A 22,352-nucleotide genomic window follows, 5' to 3' on the forward strand; every position below is an offset into this window, starting at 1 on the left:
GTTGGAAGGTTTGACAGGCGCCATTGCTTTTCAAGACAACATTTTAGTATATGGCAAAGACAATGATGAACATGATCATAACCTGAGAAAGGTCATAGCTGCTTTGTCCGAGAAGGGTCTCACTCTCCATCTGGATAAATGCAAAATCAAAGCGGCGGAGGTGGAATATCTTGGAAATACCATCAGTGGAAAGGGAATCAAACCCAAACGTAAACATGTTGAAAGCATTGTTAATGCTCCTGTTCCTGTTCCAAAAGAACAACTAGTAGCCTCCCTTGGCTTAACTGAATTTTATGCAAATTTCATACCTAATTATTCTTCAAAAATTGACCCTTTTAGATGTCTTCTTAAAAAGAATGCTAAGTTTTGTTGGTCTAATGATATGTGTCATGCTTTTGAGAATTTGAAGAATTTTATTGTTAACGCTCCATGTCTTAAACCATTTGTATCTGGGAAAAGTTGTATCGTCATGGTCGATGCCAGCAACACAGGACTGGGGGGTGTTTTATTAGAGAGAGATAATGGTAAGGAATGGATTGTTGCATATGCATCCAGAGTGTTAAAAGATTCGGAAAAACACTACTCTGTTATAGAAAGAGAACTCCAAGCGTGTGTGTGGGGGGCTGAACACTTTAGAACTTTTTTATGGGGAACAAAATTTACTATCAAGCCGTTCAAAAACCCCTCATTTTCCTTATGGCTCCAGGAGGAGGACGTTCTATGTCAGCACGTTTAGCTAGGTTAGCTTCAAGGTTGCAGTCATTCCAGTACAAGATAGAGTATGTGCAGGGGAAAGCCAACATGCACGCCGACTGCATGTCCAGATTACCTATTGCAAGTGAAATAGATACCTATGAGGATGAGTGTGAAGTTGCTTTTACCACTTGTGACATAAATTTACAGTATGGTGAACAATCTAATTTGAGTGAAGATATTTGGGCTTTAGAAATGGAAAAGGATGCAGAATTTAAAAAAATCAAAAGTTACATTATCCAAGGAAAGCCAGATCAAAGAAGAGTATCAGGAGACATGATGAGTTATTCTAAGATTCAGGATGAATTGGCTATTGAGAATGGTCTCATTATGAGTGGTGACAAAGTCATACCTCCTTTTGCTGCAAGAAACAAGATTGTGGAAATTGCTCATGAAGAGCATTTGGGTATATCCTTCACCAGGAGACGTGTCAGAGAAACTTTTTGGTGGCCTGGCATCGATTTGTCTGTTGAACACTTTGTGCACACATGTGACAAATGTTCAAATAGTGACAAATCAGCGGTTGTGATGCTAGCTGAACCCCATCCTGTGGATTTTCCTTCTGGTCCATGGTTAAAATTAGGGTTAGACATCAGTGGTCCTTTTCATGTTCTACCCAAACATGAGAGTTTCGGCATTGTTTTGATAGACTACTACTCGAAATGGCCAGAGGTCAAGATGGTCAAGGAGGTCACTTCACGAAGTGTTATAGAATTTCTTGACAACGTTTTTTGTAGAGAAGGTATTCCCCAAGAAATTGTCACAGATAATGAACCTCAGTTTGTGAGTAAGGAAATGGATTTGTTTTTTGAGAAGTGTGGTATTACCCATAGGAAGATAGCTGTTTTCCATCCTGAGGCAATGGTCAAGTGGAGCGCTTTAGTCGTGTTGTGAAGGAGGCTATTCAGTTATCAGTTAAGGGGGAGTTAAATTGGTGCAATGCTCTACAATCTATGCTATTAGCTTACAGGACTTCACCCAATTCTGTTACCTTATTTAGTCCTTTTGAACTCTTAAGAGGACATAAACCAAGCACCAAATTAGCTCCTTGGTGGTTAAAAAAAAAACATGGGTGAAAATCAAAATTTTTCTTGTGTAGATTATGAATTGATTCGTAACAGAGTTGAAGTTTACAAAAAGAGAATGAAAGAAGTCATGGAGAGAAAATTAGGCAGCGTGAGTAAACACAGAGTGGCTATTGGTGATTTAATACGCATAAAAAAAAGAGGGAGTTTATAAAGGCTCTCCCATTTGGTCGGCTCCTAAAAGGGTTGCAGAAACTTTCAGGAATGCTGTCAGAGTTGAAGATGGGAGTGTTTGGAATCTCAACAGGATATCTTTGTTTAAGGGTGCAATAATTACACATGAAGATTCCAATAGTAATGTGTTTCTTGATGTCGGGTCCAGTGATGATCTGAGGAACCGCAAACTTGCCCTCACTAACCACAAAACTGTTTCCACCAGAGTCACGCTTGATCATCGCCTTCCTGCCAGATTCAAAGATTTCATTATGAAGTAATGTGTTTTCCTTGTTGTTTCTTTTCTGCTAAGTTTTCCATACTTATTACATTGTTTCTTTCTTTATTTTTAAAGGGGGAAGGTGTGTTGGGTGCTTGGAGCGTGGCTGTCACGAGTGTGATCCTCCGTCACAGCTCGTGACTGTCTCGCTCTGTGCCGTGTGACTTTTCGTTCCTTGCCTTGTGGCATCTTTCAAATGTATGGAAGCTTTGGGAGTTATGATTGTGGGGCCGTTGGGCATTCTTGGACTGGCCCTGAAGCTGACAACATACAATAAATCTATCTCAAAGCAGAGCGCCTCTCTTTCATTTGTGTTTCCTGCGGATCATTCTTCTTTACAGGTCCTCAATTATGGGCTGAGATTCGTCCCATCGCCCACCTTTGATAAATTTAGACTCCACCGTGAATTGGCAGATTTCTTTTAAAAAAAATAAAAAGTAAAACTTTCCTTACCAAGACAGTGGGAACAGAAGATAAAAAATCTACCTTTTCCCCAACTGCATCAGTCATCTTAATAGAAATGATAGCCTTTGAGCAGGCTCTCTCTAAAGATTTAGCACTGGAGGAATTTAGAGCCGACAAGGAGGTTGTTTTCTAACCTGCTAACACAGGAGGAGACATAATACTGCAAACTACAATCGAGTAAAGAGTAAAGTAATATGCATTTTAGGGGATAGGAAAAACTAAAGAATCATCAGCTTGGAACCCACCCTCCCCCACTTCTACACCAACGGAGCTGGAATACACAACAGCACAAGATTGGCACTGGCAGACAATGTGTTTTTTTTTATTTAAGGGGTCTCTTAATTTATAAACACATGGAACTTCCATGGGGAGTACATTCATCCCAAGTATCACCGGCCTGTATGTGCATAATTTTGGGACTAACTTTTTCATGTGTGATAACAACCCATTCAGAGACTGTATGGATGAGGCAAGCAGATGATGTGCATTTAATATGGGAGGGTGATCAAGAAACAACATCCCACTTTTTCCTTAGTTGAATACCTGTAATGCACATCTGAGGTTCACCCTCAGCAAAAAAGAACTCACCTTCCTTGATGCGAGAATCTTCCCAGAACAGGGGTGTTCAAGAGTGGCCATATGTACCAGGCCAGCAGCTAAGAACAATCTGTTAAATTTCGACACCTTCCACACAAGACCCTATTACAGGCAGGTCTTAGGGTTGAGGAGAAATGGAAGAAAGAATATGGGCTACACAAGACAGGCTCTAACACTTTCTGTCAAGCTTAGGGAACAGGATTACTCTGAGAAAATCATACAGAAAAACTAAGAAAAAAACAAAATAGGAAGCCCTTCCTGGGGACCATACCCAGGGAAAAAGGTACAGGAGGCTCATTCGGGTCACCACATAGAATATTGTATCCAAACAGATTTTAAAAATCATTAATAGGAACTAACTTCTTTTGAACACAGTAAACCTATCTATACAACAAAAACTAAAATTCACATAAAATGGGGAGGAGCCTCTAGGACACCTTAGTACACACCAGGGAGAGAGGAGCAATAGCCAGCATGACCTTAACAAATGACCTATAGAGCCTTCCCAAAATGACAGAGCCACTGTCCGTGCAAGAACTGCAGTGTCTGCCCTCTAACCATCCATACAAAAACATTGGATTTGGGCCTTCAGGAAACACATTAACTGTAATTTGGCGCAGGTGCAACCCACATTGAATGGATGCATGATGAAATCCCATGGACACGTCTCAAACACGAGTGCCAGGACAACCTATGGCACTCTTTCGTAAGTGAGCTTTATTGGGTAGATCTTATCTAAGGATACATTCCATCTGGAGTACCAGTATACTAAGCCAAATACAATCAGGAAACCCTAGGAAGGGTACATGAAGTATGCTCACTTGTGTGAAAGTCTGATTGGTGGGCACAGTATCATATCCCCTATGTCTTGCAAAAAAAAAAAACACTATCCACAGCTGTCCACACAGTAAATTAGCACTTAGCATAGTATGGCTAGTAACCTTCCACACAATTAGGTCCTGTTTGTATACCTCAGGTTTAATCACATCTCTGACTTTGCAGTGTCCATATTTACAGTGCACACACAGTGGGGGAATGCACTAGCTGTAAAACAGATCTTTAGGCCCCTGCCTATTCTTAATGATGACGAGCGGTGACTAAAATGCATCCTACCATCTTCTACCGCGAGGGACGGACGTTTAATGTCATCTCGCAGATTCATCGGAGGCAGCATCGGATTGGGAAGGCGGGCAGTCAGGCATTGGGCCGGTGCCTAAGGGTCACCTGTGGGGTGATTTTTGTTAGGAGCTCTGTCAACCGTCCCACAGAGCCTTACTGAGTTCCCGGCCAGGCTGCTGTAATGTGGGGACAGCATCATGGGCAGACAGGCTCTGAGGGGGTAGTTTGCAGCAGCCTCACTTGGCCAGTATTGCTATGGCCCCTGCAGACTTCATCTTGGCACCCCCACTCGCCCCCTTCGCCGTCAGGCCAGCACAGATGCCCAGAAGCAGTGTCCCACTCCTCTGCTGTGCTGTTAAAGTGAGGTGGGGTGTTGAGTGCAGCAGCCTGGCTGGGAACAGGTGATGTGGTCGTTGGCCCATCATCACCTCAGCTCCCCTAGAGCAGCAGGAGCTCTGTGCTTTTTTTCTTCAATCATTTCCCCTTCCAGGCCATCGCCCTGAGGCTGTAGTTGGCTGGGGAGGGCGAGAGCAAGTGAAGCAGCCTCGCTGGTGGTCTTTTGTTGGCACCTCGGCTCCAGTGTCTTTCAGGCCTTGGTGGAGGGGCGGTGTATGTTTGCATGGGCCTCGCTGTGAAGCCCCTTTCCCTGCAAGGAAAATGGAGTGGATGCAATGTTAGGGTCAGAGATGCCGAATTTGTAACTATGGAAATAGGTTTGAGTCCTAGCCCCAGCCCAACATCCTGTGATTCTGGGCAAATGACTTAATTGCCCAGGGCCTAAAATAAAAATTAATTTGATCTTCTGTAATGTGTTTGGTGCTCATATAATCGCTGCCCTGGGGCCGAGTTCAAGCTATATAAAACTACAGTAAAAAACACAAGAACTTGTGTTTGCTCATGTTTTAATAATCTGCAAAGGCAGGAACATAATAGCGAAAGAGGATTCTTTATGCAGCAATGAAAATGCCAATTTTCCTTCTTAACATGGCTTTTCTGCCTTTGTTTAGCTTTAACTATCAGTCACAGATCATTAAAGCAGCTTTAGACCACATTTTAAACAGCTTTCACCTTACATTTACTGTTTAAAGTACATGTTAATCAGAGGGCAAAATACAGATTATGGTGATTCTCTTCATTTTGGTACCGGCCAGGACATTAAAATACCAGTAATGCAAAGATAGCCTTATCAGGAGCTGTGGTCTTTTCACCTAGCTCAGCTGGTTAAAATGTAGTGCTTCTAGTTTTCACCAATATGTCTGGTGCTATGAGCTTTAAAATACATAATTTATAAAACATTTCTCTAATAATTAGCTCAATGAGACTCACAAAATGCTGTTTCATGAACGGGCGTGATCCGGGAATTTGGGCCACTTTTTTGGGGGTGCCCCCGCGAATTGTGAACCCAATCCGACCCTGCCCAGAAGTGAACACGCAACCCCTGGAATAGAGTTTAGGAGACACCACAGGCAACATGAAGGGGTGAGAGAACAGAAGTGAATGCACACCCGCTGGAATAGCATTCATGACAGTCCAGAGGCCACATGCAGGGGTTAGAGATCCTGATTAGGTGACTGGTGGGCACAGACCATTGAAGAAATAAGTATTGGGGTGGCCAGGGTCGCTCGCTTTACATTCGGACTTTAACAATTTAAACTAAGATATAGATGACAGCATTGCTTCTAAAGGGTACAACATTTAGGGCCATATTATCAAGAACGGCGATACCATTACCGCCGCTTTAGCGGCAGGAAACTGCCGCTAAAGCGGCGATAATGTGCTTGATAATATGCCCTTGTGAATTCCCATAAAAGCCCATGTTCACACTAGAACCTGGGCTTCTATTGGAATTCACAAGGGCATATTATCAAGCCCCTTATCGCCGCTTTAGCGTCAGTTTCCTGCCGGTAAAGCGGCGATAATGGTATCGCCGTTCTTGATAATATGGCCCTTAATTTTTGTATTTCTAGTGTGTAACTACAAGGTCTGCCTGACTCTAATACCCTGTTGGGCATAAGAAACATACTTACGAACTAAGGGGCAGATTTACAAGCCCCTTGCGCCACTCTTGCATCACTTTAAACATGGGAAAAGTGGCGCAAAAGTGGCGCAAAGGGCTTCTAAATCTCCCCTTAAGTTTATGTTGTAACTACCTGATAAAATGCACTGTTGCAACAACGATAATCCAGAAAAGGCCCACCAGGCTTAGTGGAAAGGCGTTTTTAATGAGTGGCATTAATGTTTACCACCTCTACACTATATGCATAGTCACGAGCAGTGTCCACCGTGTGTTTCAAGGCATGCAACATGCAACATTGGAGCTGTGAGTGGTAATAATGTTGTCTTTTTTTGACCCACCGAAATGAAGGCTGAGAAAATTACTCAGATTGGTTTGTATGTGTGGCATGGATAATTGAGTGAGTTTCACCACCTGATTATCTACACAAATGGTGAATCGTATATGCAAATGACTGGCCCAAATGGTTTTGTGTGGGAATCGTGGTTTGTAGAAAGCCATAAGGACAATATGGCTAAGTATTTGGCTGAAACATGTAGACCCTCAGCCGCTGGAGCAAATTAATTTCTCTTTGTGCATCATCTTTTGTTTTTAATCTTGCCAGTGAAGACATGACAAGAGGCAAGATTGCGCTAAATGAAAAATGCAAATGTTGTAGTGTGTGGCCTCTGTATCTTTATTTACATGACATGTCCACACCTGTGACGTGGCTGCCTCCTGTGTCCTTACATCCTTTTACTTGGATTTCTCCTTTGTTACCCCTTTTCTTTGCTCTGGCTTCTTTGAATAACAGCACATGGATGCACACTCTTAGCTTGCAGTTTTTTCTTCATATTTCTATATTCGTGTGGTATGACTTTGCCATATCTTCCTTTTACTGGTTGTCATGAGCAATGTTTATTGTTAGGATTTCCATTTCGTTTTTTCTCATGGCATCATATTAAACTGTCAGTTTATTAATGCAACACATTAAGATTCACAAGATGCTCTGCTATAACTTTTTTCATTAACATATGAATATAATGTTTTTCAATGCAGAAATTACACAAGTAATAGACCTTAACTAAAAGTTAGCAATATCTCTACCATTAAAAAAAACAACTTCTAACTTTAAAATATTCCTACAAGTGTTAATAGCAAACATGCACAACACAACTACAATTGTACTAAAACAAAAAAGATCTAGGGGCCAGATGTGCATACCTTCCAGAGGCAAATACTGGTCGCCATTTGCGAGCAGAACTTTTTATGCGAGCCACCTAATGCATGAGTGGGTCAGCTTGCTAAAAATTGATTCAGAGTGTGTTGCAATCCAAATTAACTCATTATTATTTATGAGGTAGGTTGCTAATCATGACTCTCTCTAATTGGAGGCCATGACCAGGATGGTAGCCTGCTAGGGTGAGCAGACCACCTTATATGTGATTGCCTTTCAAGAAATAAAAGGTTCTTTTAAATGCAGTCTGTTGTTCTTAAAGGAAACAGATGGTTTAAAACTTTAAGGTTTAAGAATTGGCAAGATTCCCTTGGATCACTACTTATCCCCAAACAGTTTCTTTAGAATTCGCAAAGGGGAAGGGATTCCAATGGGGACTCCTTCCTTATTAGGAATACCACCCTAACTCAGGAGGCAGCAAGATTTCAATGTTTTGCGACCAGATATCAGTCACAAAACTTTGATGCATCACATACCAATCCACAATCTGGAAAGGATACCTAAAGCATGTCCCTTACAAAATTGCAAAGCAGTATCCAATCATAAAGGCATTTTAAGAGTCTTTAAAATGGATGTACTGCTAAAATGCCTTCAGTACATAAAAAAACATTTTAACAGTCTAAAGCACCGAAGCGGGGAGTTTGCCAATGCTAAAATGCTCAGTACATCTGCCCCTAAACGTTTTATTATATTTACAAGTTAAAACAGTTTACTAAATAACAAAGTACCATACACATACCAGAACAAAGAATTTGAACTTTTGCTAATAATTACTAATCAACAATTACATCAAAAGATTGTCTCTGTTATATGACCCAGTCAGTCCATTTCTTCATACCCAAGCGCTTTCAATCGGCTTTGCTAATGCTTGTTTTTCATGGTCTTCCCCATCGTCACCCTGGAAATGTATGCACTCCTACCTCTGACACAAGCAAAATTCTGTGTGTTGCCAGGTGGTAAATTACCTGCCAGTCATATGTGAGTAGTCACAAACTAATGGCTTTGTGGTTGCTCACCGACTTTTGCTGGGCTTCCCTCAAAGAAAAGTCCCCAATTCCACCACTGACAATACATTTACAAATGCAGCGTTCCTGTCATACTGGTAGTGGTTCAGTGTTGATAGAAAGGGCATCCTTTTTTGTACCCACAAGATTCTGAAAAGTCAACAACATCATCAATTTGTGAAGTTTTCAAAGCTTTTCCTCTAAGTCCGCCTTCACCCCATGCAAGGTTTTCATGTTTCTTAGGGGATACTTTTCAGCACGTTGTGAGATCACTTAGATGTATTTAAAATTAAAACAAAGCACAATAGAAGGGGTATTCAGTATTTTTCTCTGCAGGTTTACCTTTTGAAGAACAACTTACGCAGAAGTCATGATTTTAATGCGAATGTGGAGATAGCGTAAAACAAGGCAACTTTGCGAAGTTGGAAAGTGTTCATGACGGTTACAAGAATGAAAATTGGAACTTCACAGACCCCTAATATTTGAGAATCGTGTAAACATTACACACATGCAATTTTAAGGATCTTAGCTCTATTGTTCTGGTTTGGAAACCTGTGTTTGGCAAGTGTTTTTAGCTCACATAGGTTAATCTGAACTGCAGGGGGGCCCAGGGGCATAACGCAGGCTCTTGCCCCCATGGAGGTCTCTCTTCTTCAGGAGCCTGCTTTCAGCCAAGCCCTATCAATATCTATGGGATATATGGAAGTACCAGTGGCCTCTCATCCTATTCTACACGGCAGCCCCACTGATGGGAGCAAATCTCCCACACTGGAACCCAAACACAGCGACTGAAGAGAGCCCATTTCCCATCCACCAGTGCTTGTTCACCAAGCAAAGACAGGACGAGTTTCATAATTTACTTCTCTCAGACACTTCAGAAGGTATGCCCCTTTTACAAGTAACTTGCATTCACCTGTTTATCTCTGCAAAGAAAAACACAAAGATTTGTTTTTAGTTCTTACCAGTGCCCAGGCTGCCTGAAGAAGAAATAAAAGCAGAGGAAATTGCATCTTCTCCATGTGGCGTCCCACTGCTGGTAGAGACTGAAAGGAGCTCTGAAGAAGTCAAGGGAACAGAGCACTGGAGACTTTGCCCTCAGAATATTGTTGTATAAGTTAATGTCTTATTGGACATGAGGTACTTTGTCCCTCTCTGCATCGCCTGCAGATCCTTATCTCAGAATGACAAGTTCCAAAACCTGAGGCATCTACTCTCTCCATAGAACAATCTTGATGCAGGTGATTAATTTTCACATCAGTAATCTTTGCTCTACCTGTTATCATCCTGCTCTGGGATAATTCACAAGGCCAGGTTCAATCTCTTGTGCCAGCTACCTCACTGATAGAGGTCAGCAGTGTGCAAAGAAGTAAGTAACTTAGGCCAAAGAAATTCGCTTTGAGTCCAGACCAAATTTAGCCTTAATTCTGTAACTGATCTGATATTTTTGCAGTTCTATTCTTTAAATAGAGGGTCCTATTCTCAGAAGTTCTTTTGAATACGCTTAAGGCTATGGTCAAAAATACCTCAGTTTATGCCTGTTAGGATTTCACAAAATGATTCTTGGCCGGCATAAATGGATGGACACTTGAGGGTTGCTCCACAATGAATGTGGGGACATCAGCAGGTATAAATCCCATCAAAGGCGTGGGGAGGGAGGAGGCGTTCCAAGGCATGGTTTGCCTAGGAAGTTTGTGAGCTCTCACAGACTTACATTTGTGGGCATTTTCATACACCATTACGACACTTTGCCACGCTAGAAATACTTTTAAGTTACTCCAGTCAAGGGTCGGACTAACTCGCGGTCCAGGGCGTAAATAGGAACAGATCACCCACATACTTGGTGAGAATGTAGGAGAAGGGCTGTCTCCACAGGGAACATTTTTTAAATGGTATGTTTTGTCAGGGGACTCCAAAGGAGAATTGTGCACTGTTTAAAATTCAGATTTGGGGACTAGCAGCCATGGGAGAGGTGGAATGACATTCCCCGGAAATTCATCAGGAAAAATGCTCCTACTCAGGTGTACTTTTTGGCGGATACCTAAATCTCTTTCTATGCTTTTACATCTTTTTGGTGAATAGTTCCAATACAAAGCTGTTTCAAAATATTTTTTTTATCATGCGTTTAACCACTGTATTTTTGTCCCTTTTTATTAAGTTTTCTTGATATTTAAAATATATAATTTGGCAACCCATACCTGTTTACCAATCTAAGAAATAAAAATTAATGTTTTGAGTCGGACACTTTTTTCGAGCTCAGAATTTGCATTTAGCTGCACAAAAATGAAATTTGTGAGCACGGCTTTTTAATTCCAATTCCCAGAATCAGGATCTATGGGAGATTTACTCGTGGGGATGGAATTGATGCTGGTGGTCTAGGAACCAGTAAAGACCCATAAAACTGTTGGTATTAACATATCGTCACGATGTTTCGCAGACCAAGTTTTATCCCTTTTACTTAGTGTCAGCAAACAATGGAATGGGCATGTTTTTGCTTGTGAAGGGAATCTACACACATCCATATTACACAGGAATGTAAGACAGGAGGTTTCTTTACATGGCATATCATTTCCCCATGCAGAAAAAACCCAAATATATTTACATGCAATCGTAAACCAGGATATTTTTTCACCCCCGGGAAATACAGCAGTTTAGCATTAAGCATGTATATTACATTTCTACGATTTGTTAAGATTTCCATGCTGCACCCTGGAACTTTTGTGAATCACCAGACATTGAAAAAGTATAGAAGGAAACTATGGGCCTGAGATACATAGGGTTTATGCAATTGCAAACCCTCCGATTCCGTAAATCAGAGAGTTTGAGAATGCTAAAACCCTTTTTCCTATGTACTAAAAATATTTAGTGATTTGGAAAAGTGGTCCTGAATTGCTACATTTATCTAGAAATGGATACCGATTCTGTGTTTGGAACGGGTGTGTTGTAGACATCCCTACAAATAATGAAACTGTATGATATGTATCAATGTTTTGCAACCAAAATCTGGTCACAAATCATTGGTATTTTACTGCCACCTCAAAGGAGGTGGCATCTCACGTGAAAGATTGAAGGGTTACCCCAGGATGCCTCCCCCCCCCCCCCCCCAAAAAAAGCTTTCTTTTTTAAGCACAGCCCTGTCTCCTTGAAGGAAATCAGGCTACATTAAAACAATGCTTTATTGAAAAGCAATCACAGTCATGGTGGTCTTCTCCAGCAGGCCGCCATCCATGGGATGGCAGTGAATTGTAGCAGATCGCAATTTGCGACTTAATCCATTAATAATCACGAGGTAGGTTGATATCGACCCAATACAATTTGGCTTGCCTATTAGTATATAGTTTGGTTCAAAAAATACCACACTGGTGACAAAATTACTGGTTGTAAATTACGACCAAAGTTTAGTACAACTAGTCCATAATTTCATAGATTTCATTTGCATGCCGCCAGATACTTTGTGCATTAAGTTCTTACCGATTTTATAACAAAACTATAATATTTTGTTAATACAGTCACAACAATTATGAAGCATGGCTGATAAGACCTATGTGCCCGATTCAGGAACAGTTCAGAAAAAGATTGAAATAGACGTACATATATATTTAAAGTTTATTTCTCAAAGAGTTCCAAAAAATCTCTGGGGAATCTGGGACTTTCATTGATTTCCCGAGTACTCACATATATCCATTTACACATATTGAAATGCATATGAGCACCCCAGGAAATGAAATGCTATGGGGCATTTGCTCTGTGTAATTTACTTTGGTTTTTGTTTCTCCATGGAATACACTATTCCCTACACCACATTCATTATGGGATGGTCTTTCTCCACATTCACCCAGAAAACAGATTACATTTTTTGTCAGGAGTACTGCTACCAATCGGTAAACCACCTACAAAACATCTAGACATAACCATAACTGGCTTGGCTGTGGGTGGCCACCAACCTTTGCAGTTGGATTCATCCTCAAATAGCCACCCACCCACCCCTGTGAACAAATTATTTCCTGTCGAAATTGCACAATGCTGGTAGAATTTTCACATGATTCAATTGTCTTAGAATGTCCACTTAGCCAGAGAGTTACTGTTATAACTTAATTTCAAATTTGATGTAATTCCTTGAAAGCCAAGTCGGGCATGGGATAGATTTGGAGTTATTGGAGCCTGGGTGGTGACTAATGTATCCACTCCACGGATCTGTAATCGACTCCATGACTACAAGTTCGAATCTCGACAGGTCCACTTAGTCTTTCATCCTTCCGAGGTTGATAAAATTACATTTGTTATCTGTTAGTGGTGACATGTGACAGCCTCGTGGTAGACGTGCACTCTACACGTATACCGGTTATACTGAGTCTCTGTCTAACAATGCACTAATATATAACAGCTGTTAGTCAAATTAATATTTCCTTATTGTTACAGACAAGCAGTTACTGTGCCTCTCAGATACGCAGCAAGCACTTGCTACTTTGGACACCTTTTATTGTGCTTTGTTCAGGCTTATCTTGGCTGAACCCTGTGGAACACAACTACTTAGTGCTACAAAAGATGCAATAAACAGGTTTCTCTTAGTTTTGTTGTGCTTTGATGTAGCACTGTGAGGTTGTTGCCAGGTGGCATTTGGCATTATATAAGAAGCAACTAAACTAAAGCAAATCAAAAACATAGGTGGCACAAACAATAAAGAGATGACTTAGTGGCAGCTGAACTGGCAGCTTAAAGTAGTGGTTAAAAATGGTTTAATACTAAAACCAAATAGAGACTGCTTCTTTCTGTCCAAGAGGGTTGCAAAGAGGAGTTAGGAGATGGGAGACGTTTATAGTATCTCTGTGTTGATTCGTCTATAGATGACAAGTGATGAGTGAGAAAGGCATCTATCTTTTGAGGTGGCCTTTGTGTCAATGGGCTCTGTCAGGTGGGTGGAGGACAGTAGACTGCAGGTTTTTTAAACATTAAGGCCCTAATTACAAGTTGTGATAAATAGGGTAGATTATTTATTACAGATTTTAAATACCATGACTCCAGGGTGAGGTGTTTACCGTGTGTGGTAAATACCTCCTACTCAGAGTTTTCAACTTGGAAACGAAGCATAACATGCCGAATCAGCATTTAACACCATGAACTCTGTATCTTTTGCCTTTTCCCAGAGCCATTCTGAGATAAATTTCAGCAGGTTTGACCTACCGAAACCTGTCATGGGTAAACAGCGATTCTGATCCCTGTGCAAACTTTCATTTGTACCAGGATAGGACTTTGACTCCAAGCTTGGAGTAGTGGAGGCTCGGCAACCATAGTAAGAAGTCTAAATTAGTTTAGTGAAACCTCAGTTAAGTGGCAGCACAAAATCTGGAGGATCTGAAGATCAGATATTGAGATCCTTTGGATATTTCTTAGCTTGAAAGTCAAATGAAGTTCAAAGTTTTCAGAGTTCTACAGTGGAGCACAGTCAGGAGTAACCGAAGCTCAGCTTTCTTGATCACTTTTATATCTTTGGGAGTCCAAATATGGCTTAAATGTATTGAGTTCAGTTGTGGGGCATGATCTGCAGCACAAGATGTCCACCACTAGGATCTCTTGGATATTCCTTAGCTGGAACTCCAAAAGTAGTTTAGCAGTGTCAGTCAAATAAATTCACTTCAGAACTCCTAATCCTAATAAAAGTACAACAATAAAATACATCATCATTAAATACAATGTTGACATGTCAAACAGTGAATATTGACACATGCAGTGAAAAGATCCACCAATCCACATCTAGCTGTAGAAAATGCACACAAATGATATTCATCCAGCGATCATCAATTGATCAAAAGCTATCTCAACCTCTCTGGCGAACAGCTAATTTACAACTAGCTATTTGTGTGATTCAAGTTCAAATATCACATTGTCTCCCCAAGGCAATGTGCTGTGAATATCAAGCACTTTATATTATTAAAACAAATGGCAACCAAAACAGCTATAGTCTCCAAAAAATAATGCTATATTCAAAATGGTGTTACTTTAGTTGTGGTTATTCAAACATCTTGCTTAGATCTGCGGTAATGTACATCCTCAACCCTTTTTAATAATTCTGCCCTGGATAGACCATGCAGGGTGCAAATATGCAGAATGGTGAATACCACTGCTGTTGAGGTATCAGATTTGCGTAGTCTCAGGGCATTGAGGTATGCCATTTCGTGATTTCTCAGTAATGGAATGACCATCACTTTCCAGGGCCATCATAGCTAGGGCAAAAAATATAAACTGAGCTCATGTTTCTTTAAAACACAAAAGTTGATGGGAGGAATGCTTGCAATTTGTCTAAACACTGGCAATCATTCGGGTAGCATTACAACCCATCATGCTACCTCAGATTAGACCCAGTCATATGCGAATCAGTCTTTGATCCTGCTCCAATTGGAAAAGTCCAACACAAGCTGCCAAACCAGGACCTCTCTGTCCCAGAACACAAGCAACCCAATACCTGTTTCAGCATGGTTAGGCCTCTTCAATCAGGTGCCGCTTAGTTCCAGTGCCACAGTGAGCAAGGGACCCATGTCTATGCATGCCCTTGGCCACATAGGGCTTTGCGTAAAACACACAAAAGGTAGTGGGAGGACTATTTCTAAATTATCTAACAACTGGCAATCACTTGAGGTAGCACTCCAACCCATTGTTATTTTGTCCACAAAGCCACCTCAGACTAGACAGTCATATGCTAATCAGCCTTGGTCCGGCTCCAACAGGAACAGTTCAGTCCAAACTGCAAATCCAAGTCCTCTCTGAACCGGAACACAAGTAATTCAAGACCTATATTTCTGTAATATTCTTATCGCTGCCTGCGAAAATACTGGAAAAGGCTATCAATGAAGAACTGATGATATTTCTGGATGACAATGATCTTCTGGATCCATCGCAATACGGCTGTAGACCACAGAGTTGTAAAGAATCAGTCTTAGTTGCTATTACTGACGAGATCTGAATGCTGGTAGATAGGGGAGGGAGACCTTTGCTGATCCTTCTCGACCTCTCAGCCGCATTTGATACAGTAAATCATATGATGCTAATCAATGGGTAGAGAGGGTTGGAATTAGGGGCGCGGCCCTCACTATCCTCAGTTTTTTCTTATCCAACTGAGAACAGACTGTGGCCTTTGGAGATTTCACCTCAAATCCATTTGTTCTTCCATGTGGGGTGCCTCAGGGATCATTATTATCTCCCACGCTTTTTAACATTTATATCACCCCCTGGCTAAACGTATTCGATCACACGGTTTCTCGGTGGTCTCCTACGCTGACAAAATGCACATTTTCGTGGCAATTTCATCTGACGTACACGTTGTTGCCAATAAAAAAAACTTTCTGGCTCATTTTATAACTTTGATGCAGGAAAACTGCCTAAAACTGAACTCTGAGAAAACAGAGGTGATCCGTTTCGACAACAACACTTCATTCTGGAATACATCATGGTGGCCCTCTAATCTTGGCCCTCTTCCATCTCCAGCTCAGAAAGTGAAGAATTTAGGAGTCATATTTAATGGACTGCTCTGCTTTTCTGAACAAATTAATAATTTTACCTCTTCCTGCTTCCACCTATTCAGGGTAAAAAAAATGTTCATTGACCCAGATATGCAAAACATGATCGTTGTGCCCCTGGTTCCTGCCAGGATAGATTACTGTAGTGCGATATATCTGGGAATTCAGAAACACTTCAAATCAAAGCTTCAGGGGGAGGAGCCTAGCGCGCATCCAAGATGGTCGCGTGAGCACAGGGCTCCCCGGACCCTCGCTGCTCCTCGGAATTTATCCTGACTCTATCCTGACTTGGTTGATGGAATCTGGGAGACGAATGCTGGCTGAACACTAAACTCCTTTCGGAAATCAAATCGGACCTGGCAATCCGGAGTTATGGTGGTTTGAACTTTTGAGGCCCACCCGACGGCTGTGCCCGATGCGAGGGTGATCTGTGGAGCCGGGGCGTAGTTGAACAACAACGGCAGCGGGGCTGTGCCAGTGGCCGTCACATCACTTTCGGTTTCACTTTTGGTCTTTGAGGGGCTGGACTGTGGACTTGCTTGGTGCGACTGGGCTTTCATTTTGCCTTCGCTTGCTGCCGGTGGCTTCGTCTGCTGCCAGTGTGCTCATTGACGGTGGTCCCTTCGCTCCGCCATATTGCGGCCTGTGGTGCGACACGCGTCTGCCTGGCCTGTGCCACCTCGACGCTTCCTCGGTGGTCCCCTTCGGCGATCGAGGTTCTCATGGGAGGCAAGGGAGACCCCGAGAGGCGTAAGACCAAAACATCCCTACGTGGGGGACCGGTCCAGACGAACAACATGGACCGCTACACTCAGGGTAAAGGATCCCCCGGGACGGCCAATGTCCCCCCGGAGGACACCAGTGGTGGCCCGTCCGTTTCTCCGGATCTGTCCCTGCAGGACATCATGGGCGCCATTAAGGGCATCAGAGAGACCATCGCTACGCAGTACGAGGCCTTGGCCCGTAAAATCGACACGGTGGCCATTGACATTACGCTAATCCGGGCGGATCTCTCTAAGACCAACGAGAGGGTTCAATCGCTGGATGTGCGGACGTCCTCCCTTGGTACGGACGTGTCGGACCTGCAGGCCACTCTCGGCGATCTCAAATCGGCCAATGATCTGATGGCCCGGCGGCTGGAAGACTTCGAGGGACGGGCCCGCCGCAATAACATCCGCGTCATAGGCGTTCCGGAGACCTCCGATAACCGCCCGGTTGACCTCCTGGTCGAGGAGCTCATCCTCGAACATCTTGCTCCCGCTGGCCTGAGTAAGTTTTTCGCTGTGGAGCGGGCCCATCGAGTCCCAGGTGGCCGGCCGCGACCGGGTGCCCCCCCGAGGCCTATCGTTGCGAGACTTTTCCATTACAGAGACCGAGACGCGATTCTGCAGGCCTCACGGGTCCATGGCCCGGTCCGACATGAGAACTCGTCCATTAACTTTTTCCCGGACTTCACCCAACTTGGCCAGAAACAGCGGATGGGCTTCCAGGGGGTGAAGCGGCGTCTCCGGGACCTTGGTCTCAAGTACTCTATGCTTTATCCTGCAAGGCTCCGAGTGGAACATGAAGATCGGACTACCTTTTTTGACTCTCCTGCGACTGTGAGTGACTGGCTGGATTCGCTGCCGGACCGGGGTGACCGGACTGGGCCCTCTGCCGGTTCCGAGGGTGGCGGGTCTCCTTTGGAGTGACTTATGGTCCCGGACTCTGCCATGTTGTACTGTTCGGCTGGGTTCTACTTCTTTTGTGCATTTTGTTTCACTATGTTGTGTGTGGGGAGCGGGCGGGGACGGGTCCCTTCCCTCCTCCGGGGTCTTTTTGTAGAATGGGGTTTGTAGGGCGACAGGCACACTGCAAGTTGGGGTGGTTTTTTGGACCGCAGGGGTGCAGGGTGGGGGGTGTTGGAGTTGGGGGGGGGTTGGTGGGTGGGTGGGGTTGTTTGGATTTGTGTTTTTTGTTTTCAAGGCGAAGTATTGGCTATGGTTCATCCTTGGGTGTTGAGCGCTTTGCTAGGGGGCCCTTGATCTACTGGAGGGGATGGGGGGGGACGGGTTGAGATTGATGTCTTGGAGCGTCAATGGATTGGGGGACCGTATCAAACGGGGTGTTGTGCTGCAATATCTGCGTCGTCTGACTCCTGATGTGGTGTTCCTACAGGAGACGCATCTGGTTGGCAATGTTTGTCGGGCTATGAACAGGGGGGGATATCGACTTGTGGCCCACTCTGGTTTCACCACTGGTTCGAGAGGGGTGGGCATTCTCTTGCGAGCTTCACTTCCGTTGGAGATCACCAGGGTGGTCCCAGACGATAGAGGGCGCTATGTGGCTCTGACTGGGAGGTGGGAGGGGCAGTCCCTTTCCTTGATCTCGGTCTATGTTCCCCCGGGCCTCCAGAACTCCACCTTCTCAGACTTGGGTCGTATGTTGCTTGGGCTTCCTGACAGTCTTTTGCTTATGGGTGGGGACTTTAATTCGGTTGTCTCGGGTGACCTGGACCGTCATCCGCCCAGGGCCCTCCCTGCTGCCCAGGCGTGGCTGGGCGGGCTCCTGGAGATCTTCGGTCTGGTGGACTGTTGGAGGTTAATGCATCCGACACAGTGTCAGTACACCTTTCACTCTGGGGCCCATGGGAGTCTCTCCAGACTGGATTATTTCCTTATGCCCGCGGCCCAGGCTACTCGGATTCAAGAGGTCAAACACCTGCCCAGGGGTATTTCTGATCATTCCCCACTGTGGTTGCTTTTTGACACCGGGTCGCGGTCCGCTGGGCGGATAGCTCCTATTAACCCTTGGTACCTGCGAGACCCCAAGATCCGTGATAGCCTGATTAAGTCGATTGATCAATATTTTTCTGAGAATGAGGGGTCGGTGTTGTCCTCGGTGTCCCTGTGGGAAGCTTTCAAAGCAGTGCTCCGCGGGCATGCCCTGTCCCAGATAGTGGAGGCCAAGAGGGTTAAGAGAGAGGCGGTTGTGACGCTGGAGACTGAAATATCGGGGCTGGAGGCGGCCTTGGAGGCGGGTGTCACCCCGGATGGGCTGCATGCCCTAAGCCTGAAGCAGTTTGAATATAAGTCTCTCGTCACTGATGCTGCCAAGACTATGTATAGGGAGCAGCAGGGTAGGTTGTATGACGCCGGAGACAAGGCGGTTAAGCTGATTGCCTGGTTGGACAAGAAGGAGAGAGTGAATCGTGTGGTCCCGGAGCTTCGGGTGTCGGATGGAGTGTGTGTGACTGAGCCTGGTGAGATTGTTGAGTGTTTTGCTGACCACCTCCGTGCAGTGTACTCCCCGGTGTCTGATAGAGATGAGGACGACTCTCGTCTTCTGCTTCGGGATATTGCCCTGCCCGGCTTATCCGTCGAGGACCGCGAGCTGATGGATGCCCCTTTGTCTGTCGAAGAGATAGCTACTGCGATTCGCTCCCTCCGCTCGGGCAAGGCTATGGGCCCCAACGGTCTGCCGATTGAACTATATAAGTTGCGCCCGGATAAAATCGCGCCTTTCCTCCGTCATATGTTTCAGGAATCGCTCGAGAGGGGTTCCCTTCCTGACGACCAGCGTCTGGCTACTATAGTGGTGATTCCCAAGGAGGGTAAGCCACGTGACCGCTGTGCCTCCTATAGGCCTATTTCCCTGCTAAATGCCGAACCCAAAATCCTTGCTAAGGTCCTCGCCAATCGCCTGCTGAGCGTTATATGTGACTTGATACATCCGGATCAATGTGGCTTCATCCCACATCGTAATACCGCTCTCAACTTACGACGTCTGCACGGCGTCCTCGCTAGGGCTGAGTACTTCGCTGAACCGGCCATATTGGTTTCCCTAGACGCCACGATGGCCTTTGATACCATTGAATGGCCATTTCTTTGGGCCGTCTTGGCGAAGTTTGGTTTTGGGGAGGGGTTCCTTAGCTGGGTGAAGCTCCTTTATGCTGGACCAATGGCTCAGGTGGTTGTCAATGGGCGGGTTTCTCGGCCTTTCGCTCTCGGGAGGGGAACTAGGCAGGGGTGCCCGTTGTCCCCGCTGCTCTTTGCTCTCGCCCTGGAACCGCTCGCTGCCTGGCTCCGTTGGGAGCCCTCGATTAGAGGGCTCCGGTGGGCCCCGGGCTTCGAGGATCGGGTTTCATTGTACGCGGATGATATTCTCTTGTATCTCACCTCACCGCGGAAGTCGCTCAATGTTCTCTTTGATGTCCTTACTTCCTTCGGGAAAAACTCGGGTCTGATAATCAACTGGTCCAAATCTTGTGTGTATCCTATCTCTGGTGGTCTTCCTCTCTTGCCGCCTCGGCTTCCGCTCCAAATATCTCAGTCCGGCTTTAAATACCTGGGGGTGTACGTTTCGTTGGATCCGGCGGTCTGCTATGAGCAGAATCTCCTGTCTCCACTCCGGCGTTTGAGGGCAGATACGGCTCGGTGGTGTAAGCTGCCCTTGTCTCCGCTTGGTCGCGCGGCGCTGTTTACAATGATGTCCCTTCCCAGATTCCTTTATGCACTCCAGAACTCCTTCGATGTCATTCCTGCGGCCTACTTTAGGGAGGTGGAGAGTTTGCAGAGGAGACTGGTTTGGGACGGGCGATCGCGTATCGCTTTGGCCAAGCTGACTCTTTCCTGGTATGACGGGGGCATCGCGCTTCCTGATATTCAACGGTACTATTGGGCCTCCCAGCTGTCTGCCATTAATCATGCTACGTACGCTCCTGGGTCGAACCCGGCATATGAGATGGATAAATTCCTGCTCCCCGGCGGTAACTATAACAGAGTGCTTTACTCGCGGTCTGCTGGTAGGGCCCTTACGGGCCCTGCCAGGATTGCGGTCCGTGTATGGAAGGCGGCTAACGTAGCGATGGGCTGGAGTGAGCGTTTAACGTGCGCCACTCCTCTATTCGACTCAGACCGCTTGGGAAGCCTCTGGACAATGAAAGGCTTCGAGCGCTGGGATACGATCGGCATCAGCAGAGTGGGGGACCTGTGGGTTAAAGGTGCGGTTAAATCCTTTGCGGCGCTTCAGCGCGAGTATGAGCTTAGTGACAGAGAGTTCTTCCGTTATGCACAGGTTCGGCACGCCCTGCTTTCGGTCTTTGGGGAGGGGACCACGGTCCCTTCTTCTTCGCCTTTCGAGGACCGCATACTCGATGGTCACGTCCCCGACAGTACTATCTCCCTGATTTACAAAAAACTGATAAACAATCGGGCTGACCTCTTGGTGCGTCTTCGGGAGGCATGGACGGGAGATGGGGTGGAGCTGGACGATGAGGACTGGCAGACTGCACTGTCATCCCCTAAGGAGGTGGCCATCCCAGCCCGTCTCCGCCTGGTCCAGCTTAAGATTCTCCATCGTGTATATGTGACGGGCCCCCGCCTGGTCTCGATGGGGTTTTCAGACGACGGACTCTGTAAGCGTGGCTGCGGGCTCAGTGCTACCTTTCTCCATATCCTATGGGAATGCCGCGAGGTGGCGGAATACTGGCGCCGGGTGCATGATATTATGAGACGAGTCACCGGGGTCGCTCTGGTGCCGGAGGTGCGTCGTTGTGTGCTGAATGTATGGGAGCCCAATGACTGCAATGCGGCTCAGGCTCGGTGGGCGGCCTTGGGGAACATGATTGCAAAGAGAGATATTGCACAGCTTTGGGGTTCCCAGCGGCCTCCCACCGTGTCCGTCTGGAAGGAGAACATGGACTGGTGCATGTTCAGGGAGAAAACGGTGTATGTGGCTCGTGGTAAACCGGGGGCTTGGGGTAGAATTTGGGGGCAGTGGAACGCGTATCGTGGGTCTATCTGTGCTCCCCCTTTGGTGGATACGTCCGGGGTTGCCTCGTCCCCCTTATCCTTGAGGGTTCCTTGTGTATCTCGTACTTTGGAGTACAGATTTGGTTCTCTCGTGGCCCCCCCCTCCCTCTCAGGTCTTCTTTTATTGACCGCCCTCGGGTGGTTGGGTGTTGACTCCCCCGGCTGGTGTTCGCCGCCCTTCATAAGTCGTTTCGCCTTGTTTGTTGTATTTTTGTATTTTCTTTTTTGTTGTTATTTATACTAAAAGTGTGTATTCTGATCTCCCTTATGTGCAGTCTGATCTACTGTGATAGTGCGGAGCCCCTGTGGGCCAGTCATTGTTTTCTGATATGCTGGAACACTTCGACTACTAGCGGCCGGCCCTGG

The 22,352-nt window shown here is 45.3% G+C and overlaps 1 protein-coding gene across 1 annotated transcript in view; it reads right to left on the reverse strand.

Moving 5' to 3' along the window:
• Positions 1–9,869, reverse strand: part of MEP1B (meprin A subunit beta) — a 330,890-nt gene extending 321,021 nt beyond the window's left edge. The window contains exon 1 of the mRNA XM_085605695.1: positions 9,649–9,869. Coding sequence (XP_085461821.1) covers positions 9,649–9,705 — 57 coding nt within the window. The 5' untranslated portion in view covers positions 9,706–9,869. The remainder of the gene's footprint in view (positions 1–9,648) is intronic.
• Between the last annotated feature and the right edge of the window lie 12,483 nt (positions 9,870–22,352).

The sequence above is a fragment of the Triturus cristatus genome, chromosome 5_1 (assembly GCF_964204655.1).
Source record: "Triturus cristatus chromosome 5_1, aTriCri1.1, whole genome shotgun sequence".
Taxonomy (NCBI): Eukaryota; Metazoa; Chordata; class Amphibia; order Caudata; family Salamandridae; genus Triturus; species Triturus cristatus.